This window comes from Eptatretus burgeri, chromosome 6 (assembly GCF_056783735.1).
Source record: "Eptatretus burgeri isolate ZD-2024b chromosome 6, Ebu_testis_v1, whole genome shotgun sequence".
NCBI lineage: Eukaryota > Metazoa > Chordata > Myxini > Myxiniformes > Myxinidae > Eptatretus > Eptatretus burgeri.
Window position 1 is genome coordinate 87,610,354 of NC_140966.1, and position 15,034 is coordinate 87,625,387.

The 15,034-nt window shown below is 42.9% G+C and overlaps 1 protein-coding gene across 2 annotated transcripts in view; it reads left to right on the forward strand.

The window, feature by feature from the left end:
* Positions 1-15,034, forward strand: part of LOC147025270 (putative bromodomain-containing protein 10) — a 262,359-nt gene that overhangs the window by 215,590 nt on the left and 31,735 nt on the right. Inside the window, exon 13 of one of the 2 annotated variants that reach the window (XR_015059415.1) lies at positions 11,490-11,553. Coding sequence is in view for 1 of the 2 variants with exons in the window: in XM_085886086.1 (XP_085742212.1) it covers positions 11,490-11,540 (51 nt within the window). In the remaining variant the exon portion in view is untranslated. Of the gene's footprint in view, positions 1-11,489; positions 11,555-15,034 lie in introns of those variants that run through there. The other variant, XM_085886086.1, reaches the window with a different exon arrangement.

Genomic DNA, 15,034 nt, shown 5'->3' on the forward strand with positions numbered 1-15,034 from the left:
TGTCCAGTCGTAGATACAGTGCTTTGTGAAAGTATCCACACCACTCAACTTTGCCATTTTGTTGTGTTACAGCCTGAATTTAAAATGGATTAAATAAAAAAAAAAATTGTCACCGATCTACACAAAATTCCCCAGCTATATATAAAAAGAACTCGGTCTCGGCATGCTTCTGTCCGTCCTTCCTTCTCTCCGTCCCTCCATCCCTCTGACTATATGTCTATTATTTACGTACTATTGGAATGTACCTTTCTACCCTTTAGACTGCTAAGACCCTCTAAGACCCAGAAGACCCCAAAAACACAGAAGATCCCAAAAGTCCCTGAAGATCCCAAAGACCCCAAGTTCCCAAAATACCCTGAAGTCCCAAAAGACCTCAAAAGACCCCAAATAGCCCAAAGACCCTGAAGACACCAAAGTCCCAAAAGACCCTGAAGACCACAAAGTCCCTGAAGACCCCAAATATCGCAGTCCCAAAAGAGCTTGAAGGTCCCAAAGACCCCAAAAACCCGAAAGACCCAAAAGTGACCAAAGACCCCAAAAGACCTTGAAGACCCAAAAATACCTGAAAGACCCAGAAGTCGCAAAAGACCATTTAGACCCCTTACACCCTTCAGCCAGATTAGACAGCTTAGACCCTTGACCATTTAGACCCCTTACACCCTTCAGCCAGATTAGACAGCTTAGACCCTTGACCATTTAGACCACTTGGACCTTCTTCTATCACAAATGAAATTTCAAATAAATATAATATCACATGTTTTACAAATAAATTTGTCGAAAAGAAATGCTTGCATTATGATTGGTGTAAATCATGCCATCACAGTAAATCTGTGACGTCGATCTCTACAATGACGTGTGGAGAGGTGAGCATAGTGAGCCCAGCCACGCTCCTAATGATAAAGTGAAAACATGTTTTTAGAAATTTTTTCAAATTTATTGAAAATGAAAGAAATATCTAATTCACTTACTGTAAGTATTCAGCCCCCTGAGTCCATACATTGTAGAAGTACCTTTGGCAGTGATTACAGCTTCAAGTCTTCTTGGATATGTCTGTATCAGCTTTACCCATCTGGATTAGGGGAGTTTCTCCCATTCTTCCTTACAGATTTTCTCAAGCTCTGTCAGGTTGGATGGCGAGTGTCGGTGAACAGCAATCTTCAAGTCTTTCTACAGATTCTGAATGGGATTCAAGTCTGGACTTTGGCTGGGCCACTCAAGGACTTTCACCTTCTTGTTCTGAAGGTGTTCCAGTGTTGCTTTGGCTGTATGTTTGGGGTCATTGTCCTGTTGGAATGTAAATCTTTGCCACAGTGTAATGTCTTTTGCATTCTGAAGTAGGTTCCCCTCAAGGATTTGCCTGTCTGGCTCCATTCATTGTTCCCTATATCCTGAAAAGTCTCCCAGTCCCTGCCGTTGAAAATCATCCCCAAAGCATGATGCTGCCACCACCATGCTTCATGGTAGGGATGGTGTTAGATGGGTGATGAGCTGTGCCCAGTTTCCACCAGATGTAGCGCTTTGCATTTAGGCCAAAGAGTTCAATTTTCATTTCATTAAACCACAGAATCTTTTGCCTCTTGCTCTCAGAGTCTTTCCCGTGCCTTTGTGCAAACTCCAGGCGTACTGTCATGTGCCTTTTTCTCAGGAGTGGCTTCTGTCTGACCACTCTCCCTAAAGCCTAGATTTGTGAAGTGCTGTAGAGACTGTTGTCCTTCTAGCAGCATCTCCCATCTCAGCCAAAGAGCTCTGTAGTTGTCAGAGTGGTCATTGGGTTATTGGTCACCTCCCTGACCAAGGTCCTTTTTGCCCAGTTGCTCAGTTTGGTCAGATGGCCAACTCTAGGAAGAGTCTGGGTAATTCCATATTCTTTCCATTTCCTAATGATGGAGCTCACTATGCTCTTGGGAACTTTCAACACTCTATAAATTGTTTATCCCCTTCACCAGATCTTTGTCTTCTCTGTCTCAGAGTTCTCTGTCTCAATTCTGTCTCAGAGTTCTACAGACAGTTCCTTAGACTTCATAGTGAACATGACATGCACTGTCAACTGTGGGACCTTGTATAGAAAGGTGTGTTTCTTTCTAAATCATGTCTAATCGATTAAAATGGCCACAGGTGGACTCCAATCAAATTGTCAAGACAAGACATTGCAAGGATGATCAAAGGAAATTGGATGCACCTGAGCTCAATTTGGAGTGTCATTGCAAAGCGGTTGAATACCTATTGATGCAAGACATTTCAGCTTTTCATTTTCAATTAATTTGTAAAAATTCTCAAAAAAAATTTCCACTTTGTCATTATGGGGTGTTTTGTGTCAATCAGTGACAAAAAAAAAATCTCAATTGAATCCACTTTAAATTCAGGCTGTAACACAACAGAATGTGAAAAATTCAAGGGGTGAGAATACTTTCTCAAGACACTATTCGCAAAGAATTTGGTGTGAAAAATGATCCAATCTGAGAGAGATTTTTCTGTGATGTTAATGTTTTGTTTCAAAAAAAAACTGTTTCAAAAAAGGCTGTAGACTTTTCTGGGCTTGCTCAGATGTTTGTGGGCATGCTTTAGGAAATTGTGGGCCTATCTGAAAATAAAAAGGCATTTTTGAGAGGTTTTTTTTCATGCAATATCAAAGTGTAGGAGATCCAAAGACAAAGAAATGTGACGATGAACATATAATGGGTCAGGATGAAACAGCAAATAGGAACAGTTGAAAGAGAGGAGGGAAATGCATCAACAGCAGGGTTGAATTACATAAATAGAGGGATACTTAGAGAAATAAGGGACACAGGGAGGAATGAGGGCTAGGGGAGGACATAGGGGTGGAAAGATGGATGCAGCTGCAAACTCTCAGGAAGGAAAAACTGGAAACTTGGAAAGAGGTGGGATTGAAGAGGGTCAACTGGGGAGGAAAAGGTCTTGGTGTTGGGTAGGGGTTTTTTGTGCATGATTGAGATCTGTGGAAGAGCTTCATCTGAGATGAGGTGAAAAGCTGTCTTTAAGCCCTGGAGGGAAGAATGAAATCGAAGAGACTACAGTGGTTCGTTCCACAGATGGGGAAAAAAAAACAGGAACAAATTAGTGGAGGTGTATTGTGATTCTGGATTTTGGGAGTTTCACGACGAGGGCTGGTGGTGGACCACGTGCAGCTGTGCAGAAACCTGGAGGAGACAGAGCATGGAAAGGGCAGAGGGTACAAGATGGACCATTGGTTGGTGGTGGACCAGAAACCTGGAGGGGACAGAGCATGGAAAGGACGGAGGGTACAAGATGGACCATTGGTTGGTGGTGGACCAGAAACCTGGAGGGGACAGAGCATGGAAAGGACAGAGGGTACAAGATGGACCATTGGTTGGTGGTGGACCAGAAACCTGGATGGGACAGAGCATGGAAAGGGCAGAGGGTGCAAGATCCTTAAGGTGGTGGTAGAAGACAGAGGCCACCAACCTGTCTGCAATGGGAAAGGGATAGACCCATGGATTCAGCTTCATTTCATGAGATTTCAATAATCTTTAAGGCTTGCTTGGTTTCCACAGCCTCAAGCTGAGCAAGGTGTGAGGCATGGATGCAAGTCCAGAAGGAAGAGTAGAGGTGTGTTCCGTTAGCGATTCCCTGCTATCACTTGCCAAGCCAGCTCTTTCATTCTCAAACACTTTGCAAGCTGCTTGGCAAGCAATCAAGGGCTGGGCTGTGTTCTGCTAGCAAGCGGCTTGCTATCATTTTCCAAGCCAGTTGTTCCTCATCAACCACTTTGCAACCTGCTCGCCTAGCCGCTCGGCAAGTGGAACAAGGGATTAAGAGAGGTGCTTCGTTATGTTAGCAAAATGGCAGCCGTTGTCGGATTCGAAATGATGCTACAACCAAAGAACTGTTCGGAGGCATACCCCTGTTATGCTATACTCTCTTATACAGTATTGTATATATTGTGAACTATAACTATGTGATGCTATACTCTGTGTATTTGTCTGTCTCGAGTTTACAGTGGCTGCTTCCTGTGCTACATTTGAAAATCTGCTGATTGGTTATTTTGCATTTTCATTTCACTTTTCTTGATGAAATATAGTCAGTCCCTCCATTATTGTCCCTCCAGTATTGTTTAAAATCAACATGAACATTTGGATTGAAGTCTATTTAATACAGATCTTCACGGAGTAACACAATTTAAAACAGCTATTTTGCACCCTTTTGAGAAAAATCCAACCTCCATGTCGTGGTGCAACATTGGGAAGTGTGCTGTATAAGTCGCTCAGAGCAAACCAAGAGTGCAACACAATTAACCTTTTTAAAGTCCACAAAATAATTTAAATTGATATATTAACTTAAACTTTTCCTGTTATTGAGGACGGGTACTTTTGCGAGTCGTCTCCACTATAAAAAGCCATTCATATCTGTCTGACTGTTTGTCTGTGGAAAACGTTAAGCTATATACTTAAGGCTCTGTTTGCATGTACTGTTTAAACGTCAAGTCTACCTTGACTATGTCTTTTAATTATATAACTATTGGAACCTACCTTTTTAAACCTTCAGACCCTTTATACTGCTTAGACCCCCTTTGGACCTTTTAGAGTTAATTTTTTGAGACATTTTAAGACCATTTAAGCCACTTGATGAGTGGGAAAGCAAGCCGCTTGAGAAGATGTTAAGAAAGCCTCTTGCTACAGGAACACACTCTTGTACTCCATCAAGCTGCGGATGAAGGCCTTGTAAGGGGGTAAGAGTTCAGGTGTGTCAAGGAAAGATTTTGCAAGATGGATGATGCCCAGTATCGAGCCTAAGTATATTTCGAGCCGAAGCTTTCGTGAAGATGCCTTCAAAGGTTGAACATTAGCTTGCAAAGTATTTGTTGTTTTTCTTACTTTTCATTCTACCTTCATCCACTATTTGTGGAGCTGTGTTTGCCTGTAACGACAATTAACATATGACTTAAGACTGGACGCCAACCTAGAATTACGTATGATTTGTCCAAGAAAGATTTTGTGGTGCCTAATTGGTTCGCGGGCACCAGCAGTGACCACTATTTTCGTTGTGTCTGTGTGTCTGTCTGTCTGTTGGGTGGTCGCTAGACTACCCTTATTCTCAGGTTTTCCGTCTGTCTGTATGTCTGTCTGTTTGTTTGTATGTAATGGACAGCTCTGGAGGCCAGAGGAGTCAACCGATTTTGATGAAACTTGACTGGTGGGTTCATACCAGGATCTAGTTGTATGCTTTTGAGCACCGTTGCTATGGACGCCACCGTTGCCTCGCAACGGGACTTTGAAATGTTTGAAAAAATCCGAAAAAAAATTTTTTTTTCGAAAATCAAAAATTGGCTTCCGCGCTTTTATGCTCACTATAATCAACCTCTTTGTCAAAAATTTTCAGCCCAATCCGTCAAAAACTGTATGACTATGCAATTATATTACTATATGCTTTCACCCCAACGTTCGCGTTCGGATTTCCTAGCGTAGGTTCAGCGTAAAATCGTAGGGTAGGGTTAATGATTCCCTAACGTAAAATCTAATCAATTCGTCCTTGTCACGTACCCAACCTGTCCACCGAATCCATCAACTTTTTGAGATCTCCTGATCACAGACAGACAGACTGGGGTGAAAACATAATCTACGTCCACCTTTGGTGTCAGAAGTAATTCCATTTTCGCTGTTAGACTTTGGAATCACTGGAGTTCAAGGCAGGTTTCGCACAGGAGACACATACTTTAAAGAATGCTTTAACAAAGATGCCTTCCAAGGTTGGGCATTAGCTTGCAAAATATTTGTTGTTTTTCTTTCTTTTAATTCTACCTTCATCCACTGCTTGTGGAGCTGTGTTTGCCTGTAATTAAACGTCAATCTTGCATGAAAGCACATGATTCGCATTCACCGGTTGCATGCCATTACCATTCGGGTAGGAAGCATGACATGAAAGATGCACATTGAGCACCCAAGATCTATTATTAACATTCAGCCTTTTTGTTCCTTCTCCTCCTGTGCTGTTTGGGTGAAGTTAAAAGTTGCTGAAGAGTTCCGATTCGGTTAAGATGAACCCTCAAGGAGTACCATATGCTACTAACCTTGTCGCCAATATAATCCGTTGACAACATTGAAATGAACAATTTATTGCAACTTCTTTTGCAGCGTATTTTCTGTAGTGTCCATGCAAGACTCAGGCGATTAGAACTTGTATTCAGTGTATAGGCTTCAATGACATTGGAAGACTGCTGATAAATTAACAGAAATGGGACTTGTGATATCTGAACAGCCAAGCAGGCCTCAAAATATGGACTGTTCAAAGGCATTTTTCATCAAATATTTCTCAAAGCTCAATGATCTTCATTGAATGCAAAACTTTTTTCCACTTTACAATGCAATGATTTGACCACTGTATGGGCTGGAGCTTTTGTGATCCATCTGTCACTCTTGAATGCTGTCAAGTTTAAAGTCACAAAAATAATTGGAATCTCCACTCAGGAAATTCAGAATGGAGGTCTGTTGCTTTCACATTGTATATAATCGATTGATCGTTAGTGTTAATTGAACGTCCCACTGCTTGCTGATATCCCTTACTCCAAGGGTTCCATTCACTTGTTTGCTTCTCTTGTCCATCATTTTCTCTCAACAGGTGAATGACCTGTCTGTCTTTGTTCATTCCTCATCTGTCTTGGAGATGTTTGCCCATCTCCAAGCACCCCACCTGTTTTCATTTTGTTTAAAATAATATTCAGGCCTGTACAAAAGTTTGGATTGTTTTCACTTTTTTGGTGCGATTCCCCATTAAACATTTATGGGAAGTTAGAAGTGTGCAATATAGGTAGGTAATAATTGAAATTACCTGAAAGGTCAATTTAATATCATAGTTATCTTTAAATACATCAAATGAATTAGGAAATTGACAATCTATTATTTTTGCAATAACATATATTATCATGTGCCAGTAATATCCACTGACCACAAAGAAAATATGCAGGAAACAGTTTGTCTCTGACTCTCTGTTAAATCCTCTTTATCTCTGCTGATGACTCCACCCTCTGCCGAACCATCTGCAATCCCTCAGACTGGCATGCAGCAGCTTCTTCGCCCACTGCAGATCTGGTAAAATCACAAACTGGTCCAACACCTGGAACATGTCTTTCAATCCAGACAAATCTCACACTCTCACGATGTCTCTCCAAAAGGTCCATTTAAAACTCCCCCCCCCATCCTGTTTCTCAACAATCCTCTGGAAGAAGTCCTTTCTTTCAAGCTTCTGAGTCTCACTATCTGCCACGATCTTTCCTGGGAAAGCCACATTTCAAACCTAGCCTTCAAAGTCAGTCGCCGACTGGGAATCCTCCGTCGTGCAAAGTCCTTCCTCGGCCCACCTGAGCTCCTGACCACTTACAAAGCTTTCGTCCGCAGCCTGATGGAGTACTGCTCTCCCCTCTGGGCTGGTGCTCCTCCCTCCCACCTTTCTCGGCTTCACGCTGTGGAAACCAAGGCATTTCGGATCATTGGTATCTCCCGCGATGAAGCTGACTCTTTGGGCCTCTCACTCTCTCACCGCAGGCAGGTCGATGGTATTTCTGTCTTCTTACGTCTCCTCTCCAGTCTTGCCGCCCCCCCTGCTCTGTCTGCGATATGCCCCCCCACACACTATTTTCACAGGGTGCTCAAGGTCCGCCAACAACCCCCTTCTGGTAAAACTACCAAAATCAAGAATCACTTTTCACCTTCACTCTTTCATTCCTCTTTTTTTTCCAACTTTGGAACAGACTCCCACAGTCTCTTCAATCCCACTCTTCCCTCCAGGCCTTCAAAACAGCTGTCCACCACCACCTCTTATCGTCCCCCATCCAAAACAATGATCTTTTCTACCCCCGTTAACCCACCCAAACCCACCTCCTTCAAATTCCCTGCTTTCCTTCCTGAAAGTCCCTGTAATGTCCATCTAGTATTCCCCATATTCCCCACCCCATCCCTCTCCCTTCCACAGATCTATTGTCTCTTTTCCCCACTGTTTTGTCCTTCCCTCTCCCACCCCTCTTGTCTCATGCCCCCCCTTGCTGTGTGTGCGTTGTGTGTTAGCTCTCATACGAGCCTCGACAAGGTATACAAAAAAAAAATAATAATAATAATAATTGAAGTAATCAACACCAGTTACATTTGAATGTGAACTCGAACGATCAATCAAAGATTGCATACCCCACCCAGACTTGTTTTGTGTAGTTTAATAGAATGGATTTCATAGACATACTCACATTCTAATTGTACATATTTTAGAGATGGACTCACATTCTAATGGTAATACTTTATTGATGTACTCATATTCTAATTGTACATATTTAACCTCCGCTATCTTCGAAGATGGATGGAGGTTACTGTTTTCACCCCTTTCAGTTTGTTTGTTTGTTTGTGAACAGTATTATGGAAAAACTCCTTGACGGATTTCGACGAAACTTGGTGGGGGGGGGGGGTTAGGTATGGTCCAAGGATCATGCCATTAAATTTTGGACTTGGTCCCCCCCCCAAAAAAAATTGTAAGATAATTTTTTTTGCATTTCTACATGTTTTAAGTGATTTCCAACCCCCCCAAAATTGTTACCCCCCCCAAAAAAAGATTTTTTTTTTGCATTTCTACGTTTTAAGTGATTTCCAACCCCCCAAAAAAATTGAGAATTTTTTTTTTTTTTTTTGCATTTCTACGTTTTGATTTCCAACCCCCCCCCCACACAAAAAAAATTGTTAGAGGAAAAAATTTTTTTTTTGCATTTCTACATGTTTTAAGTGATTTCTAACCCCCCAAATTGTTACCCCCCCAAAAAAGATTTTTTTTTTTTTTGCATTTCTACGTTTTAAGTGATTTCCAACCCCCCAAAAAAAATGAGAATTTTTTTTTTTTTTGCATTTTTACTTGTTTTGATTTCCAACCCCCCACCCCCCACAAAAAATTGTTAGAGGAAATTTTTTTTTTTGCATTTCTACATGTTTTAAGTGATTTCTAACCCCCAAAAAATTGTTACCCCCCCCCAAAAAAAAGGAAAAAATTTTTTTTTTGCATTTCTACATGTTTTAAGTGATTTCCAACCCCCTCCCCCAAAAAATTGTTAGAGAAAAAAAAAATTTGCAACTTTTTTTTTTCAACAAAATTTCGATTTTTTTTTTTTGCATTTCTACATGTTTTAAGTGATTTCCAACCCCCTCCCCGCCAAAAAAAATGGAGAAAAGAACTATAACTGTCAGCACTGTTGACATCATATTTAATGAATAAGATATAAGGTTCACTTGAGTGACCCAGCAGTATTGGCGGCGGAGGTTTTGCACTCTCCCGAGTGCTCCCCCTCTAGTTTATAGATGTACTCGGTTGAAAAAAAAAAAGGACAAACGGACCCAAATGCAACACCCTCTCCTGTGGTGAGGGCATTTACAAGAAACCACAATAAAACTAGCAAATTAGTGAATATGTGAAATTCATTTTCATCTGCTGTTCCCTCGCTTGAAAGTTCGAGTGGGATCAGATTGGCGCCAAGAAAACAACCTTCAACAGAACAGTGAGTGAAGATCCAAACTCTGAGAAGAAGGGCACATAATGAAGAAAATAGCAGAAAAGCTGAAGATAATCTCCAATGGTGCTTGGTACACCTTGCATTGTCTGAAAGAAACTGGCTTGGTACAAGACAAGAAAAGGCCAGAAAGACCCAGAATAGCCTTCCCAAGTCAAGACAAGCACTTGAACCTGCTCAGGATTGAAGAGACGTCGGTTTGTACACCAAAGACCGAGAGAACGTTACAACATGCAATGTTTCCAGCCTACTGTTAAACACAGTGGAGGCTCTATGACTGCCTTGGGTTGTTTCTCAGCTATTGGTGGAAGGACGCTTATCCATGTTTTATGAATGCTAGAAATGGGATGCGAACACAAACAAGTACAAGCAGATACTGCAGCACCAGCCAGTTCCTAGTGGAAATCGTTTAATTGGAAAAGGATTCATTTTCCATCAAGAAAATGATCCATAGCATACTTCTAATGGAGTAAAGCAGTATTTGTGGTTCAAGGTTACAGCTGAGGTGATGTGTTAGAATGGACATCCCAGAGTCTGGACATGAGTCCCATCAAGGCCATATGGAATTACCTTGCAGAACTGTGGAATGTACGACAGGGTGTTTGGCACAATATTCCTGTAAGAGTGCTTTGAACAGTCGTGCACACAAAGCATGGGTAATAGTGATGGTATTCAAGAAGGCAAGGAATAAACACACAATGTATTGACTGATACTATAAAATGACACTGTTCTTATCATTTACTTAAGCAGCTTGTTTATCGCACATTTATAAATGTTGTTGATTTATTATAATGAACACATCTGAATGTTATCACTGATAATTTGATGAATTGACCCAAAAGTATGAATATCATTGGAATAACCCAAACATTTGAAGAGGACTGTATAATTTTGTCAAATGAAATATTTGTACAGGATACCCTGGTGATGTCTGTGCTTGCCCCACTATTCTTATCCCCACTTCTTCACTCCTCACATCCCCTCCCTGTGTGAATTTAAGTTGATAAAGCATTGAGTTGAATTGACACGGTGTCGATGTAGCGCAGGCTTGATGGACCAAATGGTCTCCTCCTGCATCCAAGTTCTTTGTGTATCCTTGTGTATCTGCACCATTGCCACATTTTATGCCTGTACAAACTCATTGTTCCATCTGCTTTAATGTGGCAGCTCACTATTTTGTTTTTATTTGTTTTTCTCTTCAAGAGCAAGGCTCATGGGGAGCAAGGTGAACTAACAGTGGGGGTAGCCAGGCAACAACTGAGCACTGTCAGAATCTTATTCTTCTTTCATATGCAGCAGAAAGCTGCGAGATAGCATCATTGGCTGAAGGTGTGACTGCGCCCCTGATACAATGCCCTTTCTAGGATAGGGAATGAGTTTGGAATTTGTTCATGGTGCTGGCGATAGCTCGGCTACTCTTTGTGAAGGACACCATCATGGGATCTTTAACATCCACCAACTAACGTCGACAGTCGACACTCAGCATCTAAAAAGGATAGAGTATGGCCAGACAGCCATAAGTTTTTAATAACACAGGCTTTCTGCTTTAATGGGCCTCATGGTCTCTGTTAATCCTCCTCCTGCATGAAGTTCCTCCTAAGGGAACTCATGTTTATTTATTAAACACTGAAACCAGTAAGAGGGTTAGTTTAGGAAGGTTTAATGGGGGTAATAAATACAATGGCTCGACAGGATTGGGGATGACACGAGGTGGCAGTACACTGCCTTCTTGAAGAGGGGGAAAGAACAGCCTCTGGAAGGTGGTTCCAACTTTTCCGCAATTCTTATTTCTTTATTTTTCTGTTAATCATATATCTGCCTGTCCCACACCATTCCATCCCGCCATCGGTGTTTCCTTTTATACATTTAATAGTCCAGTTCTTCGATCAGTTTAGATATATGGATAGTAATTTTTATGTGGGGATGCATTGATATTGCACCACAGGCTGTTTACTTTTTCCAATATCTTTTCCAAAGGAACTCTTTCGGAAGGCTACTCTGGGGAAGGCTTACACAGTCACCACCTGAACTTTCTTCAGCAGGTATGAGGATGCTCATAATATCAGGATGTTTCCAAGCAGCTTACATAAGGGGCATTTGCACTTTCTAACATAATCAACATTCCCAAACTTGCCTGTTTTTCCAATGAATGAAAAAAGTTACCTTTTTTAATACTTTGATTCATCATTATAACCAAACTCAGGGAAACTAGAAGCAGAGAAATTGCTCTTCACCAACTATTTTCTGGTACGAGTACAGTATCTCTTTCTGCTAATAATGTGGCTTTAAACTGGACAGGTTTCTTGATGAGAAACTAAAGCAGAGTTTTTTTTGGTTTGGAGTTTTAGTCAATCCAGTGCATCCGAAAATATGAATTGCAGTTTTACCAAGAGGATAGATCAGAGGTTGCGTACTAGTCTTTGCTGTCCAGGTTTGATTCCCAGCGTAACCATCAACTGCGATCCTGGTTCTTTGTAAGTAGGGTCTACCATCAATGAGTATTCCATCATTTGGAGGTGACGTTAAGCATTGTCCCGTGGGATAGCACTTGTCTGTGGACGATAAGGATATCCCGCGGTACCTTTTTTAACTTGTGGCCTGTTGTGCATGCCGGTAACGGTTCTGCTCAATGTACACTGGACACTACATCAATGAAACGGCCACACGTCCCATAAATGATGCAAACCAGCAGCTCTGTGCTGCGTACGCACGGTGTTGATATTGCTCCCTGGTGTTGTGCCATTTGGGGTTTTTTTAGTGAGTAATACGTGGAGGTAAAAACAGCAGGTCAAGCATTATTGCCTGGCTTGCATCCCCATCACGCGTTTCCAGCATACTCCAAGTGATGTCAGTCATATCCTGTGAGGAAACAAAGCAGACAAATACAGACTTGTTGATGTTCCCACATGAGTGCATAATGCTATGGTCAGAAGTTCAAGTCTCACATGTTGTTTATTTGTCAATTTTTTCATGACGCCATTGTGAATCGCATGCAAGCGCACTGCCATCCTGTCCTTCAGGTACATTTTTTATTTATTTATTTATTTATTTTTTGTATACCTTGGTCGAGGCTCGTATGAGAGCTAACACACAACTCACAGCAAGGAGGCATGAGACAAGAGGGGCGGGAGTGGAAGGGACAAAACAGTGGGGAACAGACACATTAGGTGAACTGTGGAAGGGAGAGGGATGGGGATGGGACGGGAACATGGCGAAGGGAAGATGGACATTACAGGGACTTTCAGGAAGGAAAGCAGGGGAATTGAAGGAAGTGGGCTTGGGTGGATTATCGGGGGTAGAAAAGATCGAGGATTTGGATGGGGGAAGATAAGAGGTGGTGGTGAACAGCTGTTTTGAAAGCCTGGAGGGAAGAATGGGAAAGAATAGAGTGAGGAAGTTTATTCCAAAGGTGGGAAAAAAGAGGAATGAAAGAGTGAAGATGAGCAGCGATTCGTGATTTTGGTAGTTTTACCAGATGGGGTTTGTTGGCGGACCTTGAGCACCCTGTGGAAATGTGGTGGGGACAAATCGCAGAGAGAGCAGGGGGGGGCAAGGCTGGAGGGGAGTCGGTAGAAGACAGAAAGACCACCGACCAACCTGCAGTGATTGAGTGAGAGGCCCAAAGACTCAGCTTCATTGCGGGAGATGCCGATGATCTTAAATGCCCTGGTTTCGACAGCGTGAAGCCGAGAAAGGTGGGAGGCAGGAGCACCAGCCCAGAGGGGAGAGCAGTACTCCATCAGGCTACGGACAAAAGCTTTGTAAGTGGTCAGGAGCTCAGGTGGGTCGAGGAAGGACTTTGCACGACGGAGGATTCCCAGTCGGCGACTGGCTTTGAAGGCTAGGTTTGAAATGTGACTTTCCCAGGAAAGGTCATGGCAGATAGTGAGACCCAGAAGCTTGAAAGAAAAGACTTCTTCCAGAGGATTGTTGAGAAAGTGGATGGGGGGGGGGGGGTTTCTAAATGGTCCTTTCGAAGAGACATAGTTAGAGTGTGAGATTTGTCTGGATTGAAAGACATGTTCCACGTGTTGGACCAGTTTGTGATTTTATCCAGATCTGCAGTGAGCGAAGAAGCTGCTGCTTGCCGGTCTGAGGGATGACAGATGGTACGGCAGAGGGTGGAGTCGTCGGCAAAGAGAAATAGAGGATTTTCCAGAGAGTCGGAGAGATCATTGATGAAAACCAGAAAAAGAACAGGGCCCAGAACGCTACCTTGAGGAACTCCAGCCTGCACAGGAAGAGGGGATGAAAGAACTCCATTTAGGGCCACACGTTGACTGCGACAGGAGAGGAAGTCTGCGAGCCATGAGTGGAGATGGCCTTGAATACCATGGGAAGAGAGTTTGGTGAGTAGTGCAGGGTGCCAGACTGTGTTAAAAGCACGTGATATGTCCAGGGATACGGCTCGGATTTCCTGTCTGGCATTGAGGACCTCCATCCATTGATGGGAGAGCAGAAGCAGCATATCCAGGGTAGAGTGATCTGGTCTGAAACCAAATTGATGATTGGAAATCAAGCCATTGGAGAAGAGGAAGGATTTCATGTCTGAAGCGATGATGGATTCCATCACCTTGCTGATGATTGGGAGAAGGCTGATTGGTCTGTAGTTACAGGGATCTGTTTTTGCACCTTTTTATGCAGGGCAGTGATGTGAGCAGATTTCCAAGCAGATGGCAGATGACCTTGGGCAAATGAGAGGGTGAATAGAACAGAGAGAGGGTGAGCAAGAGCAGAAGAGCAGGCTTTGAGGACACGTGGGCTGATGCCGTCTGGACCGGTTGCAGAATCTGACTCCAGGTTTGAAAGCAAGCTCTCCACCTTGTCAGGAGAAAAGGATACAGAGTCCAGGGACAGTTGGGTGCGACTGGGTAAAGTGGGTAGAGATAGTGATGGGTTTAGGACACAAGATTTAGCTGCAAACACCAAGTTTAGACATTCAGCTTTATCACGTGTGGAATCAGCAGTGCGGCCATTTGAGGTAAGGGAGGGGATGGAGAGGGAACATACACCGGAAACAGATTTGATTAAACACCACCAGGATTTTGAGGAGGGAGAGAGGTTTAAGAGTTCAGACTTGAGATGAGAAAGGTGTTGTTTTCTGGCTCTCCCGAGGGTAGATACACACTTGTTCCGAGCTTTGTGGAAAGAACTGAGATTGCCCTCAGTTGGGTTTGCTTTCCATGAAGCAAAGGCAAGTTGTTTCAGGACAATTGCCTCGCCACAAGCTTCAGTAAACCAAGGGCGGGAGGAAGGGTAGGACAACTGAACACGAGAGGGGATAAAGACTTCTTTGGACACAAAGAAGAATCCTCCCTATACGCAGTCCTCTTGCTGAAAGCTTACCCTAGTAATATAATACTAGCAGGGATTGTGGAAATTCTCTGTCATGTAAAACGTGACAAAGTCGTAACCTCCACCTCCCCTAACTGCCTCCCCACCCGACAACCACAAGTCCTCAACTCCCCCTCTCTTGAATCCCAAGTCCACAACCCTCCTCTCCCAACTCCAAGTCCTCACCC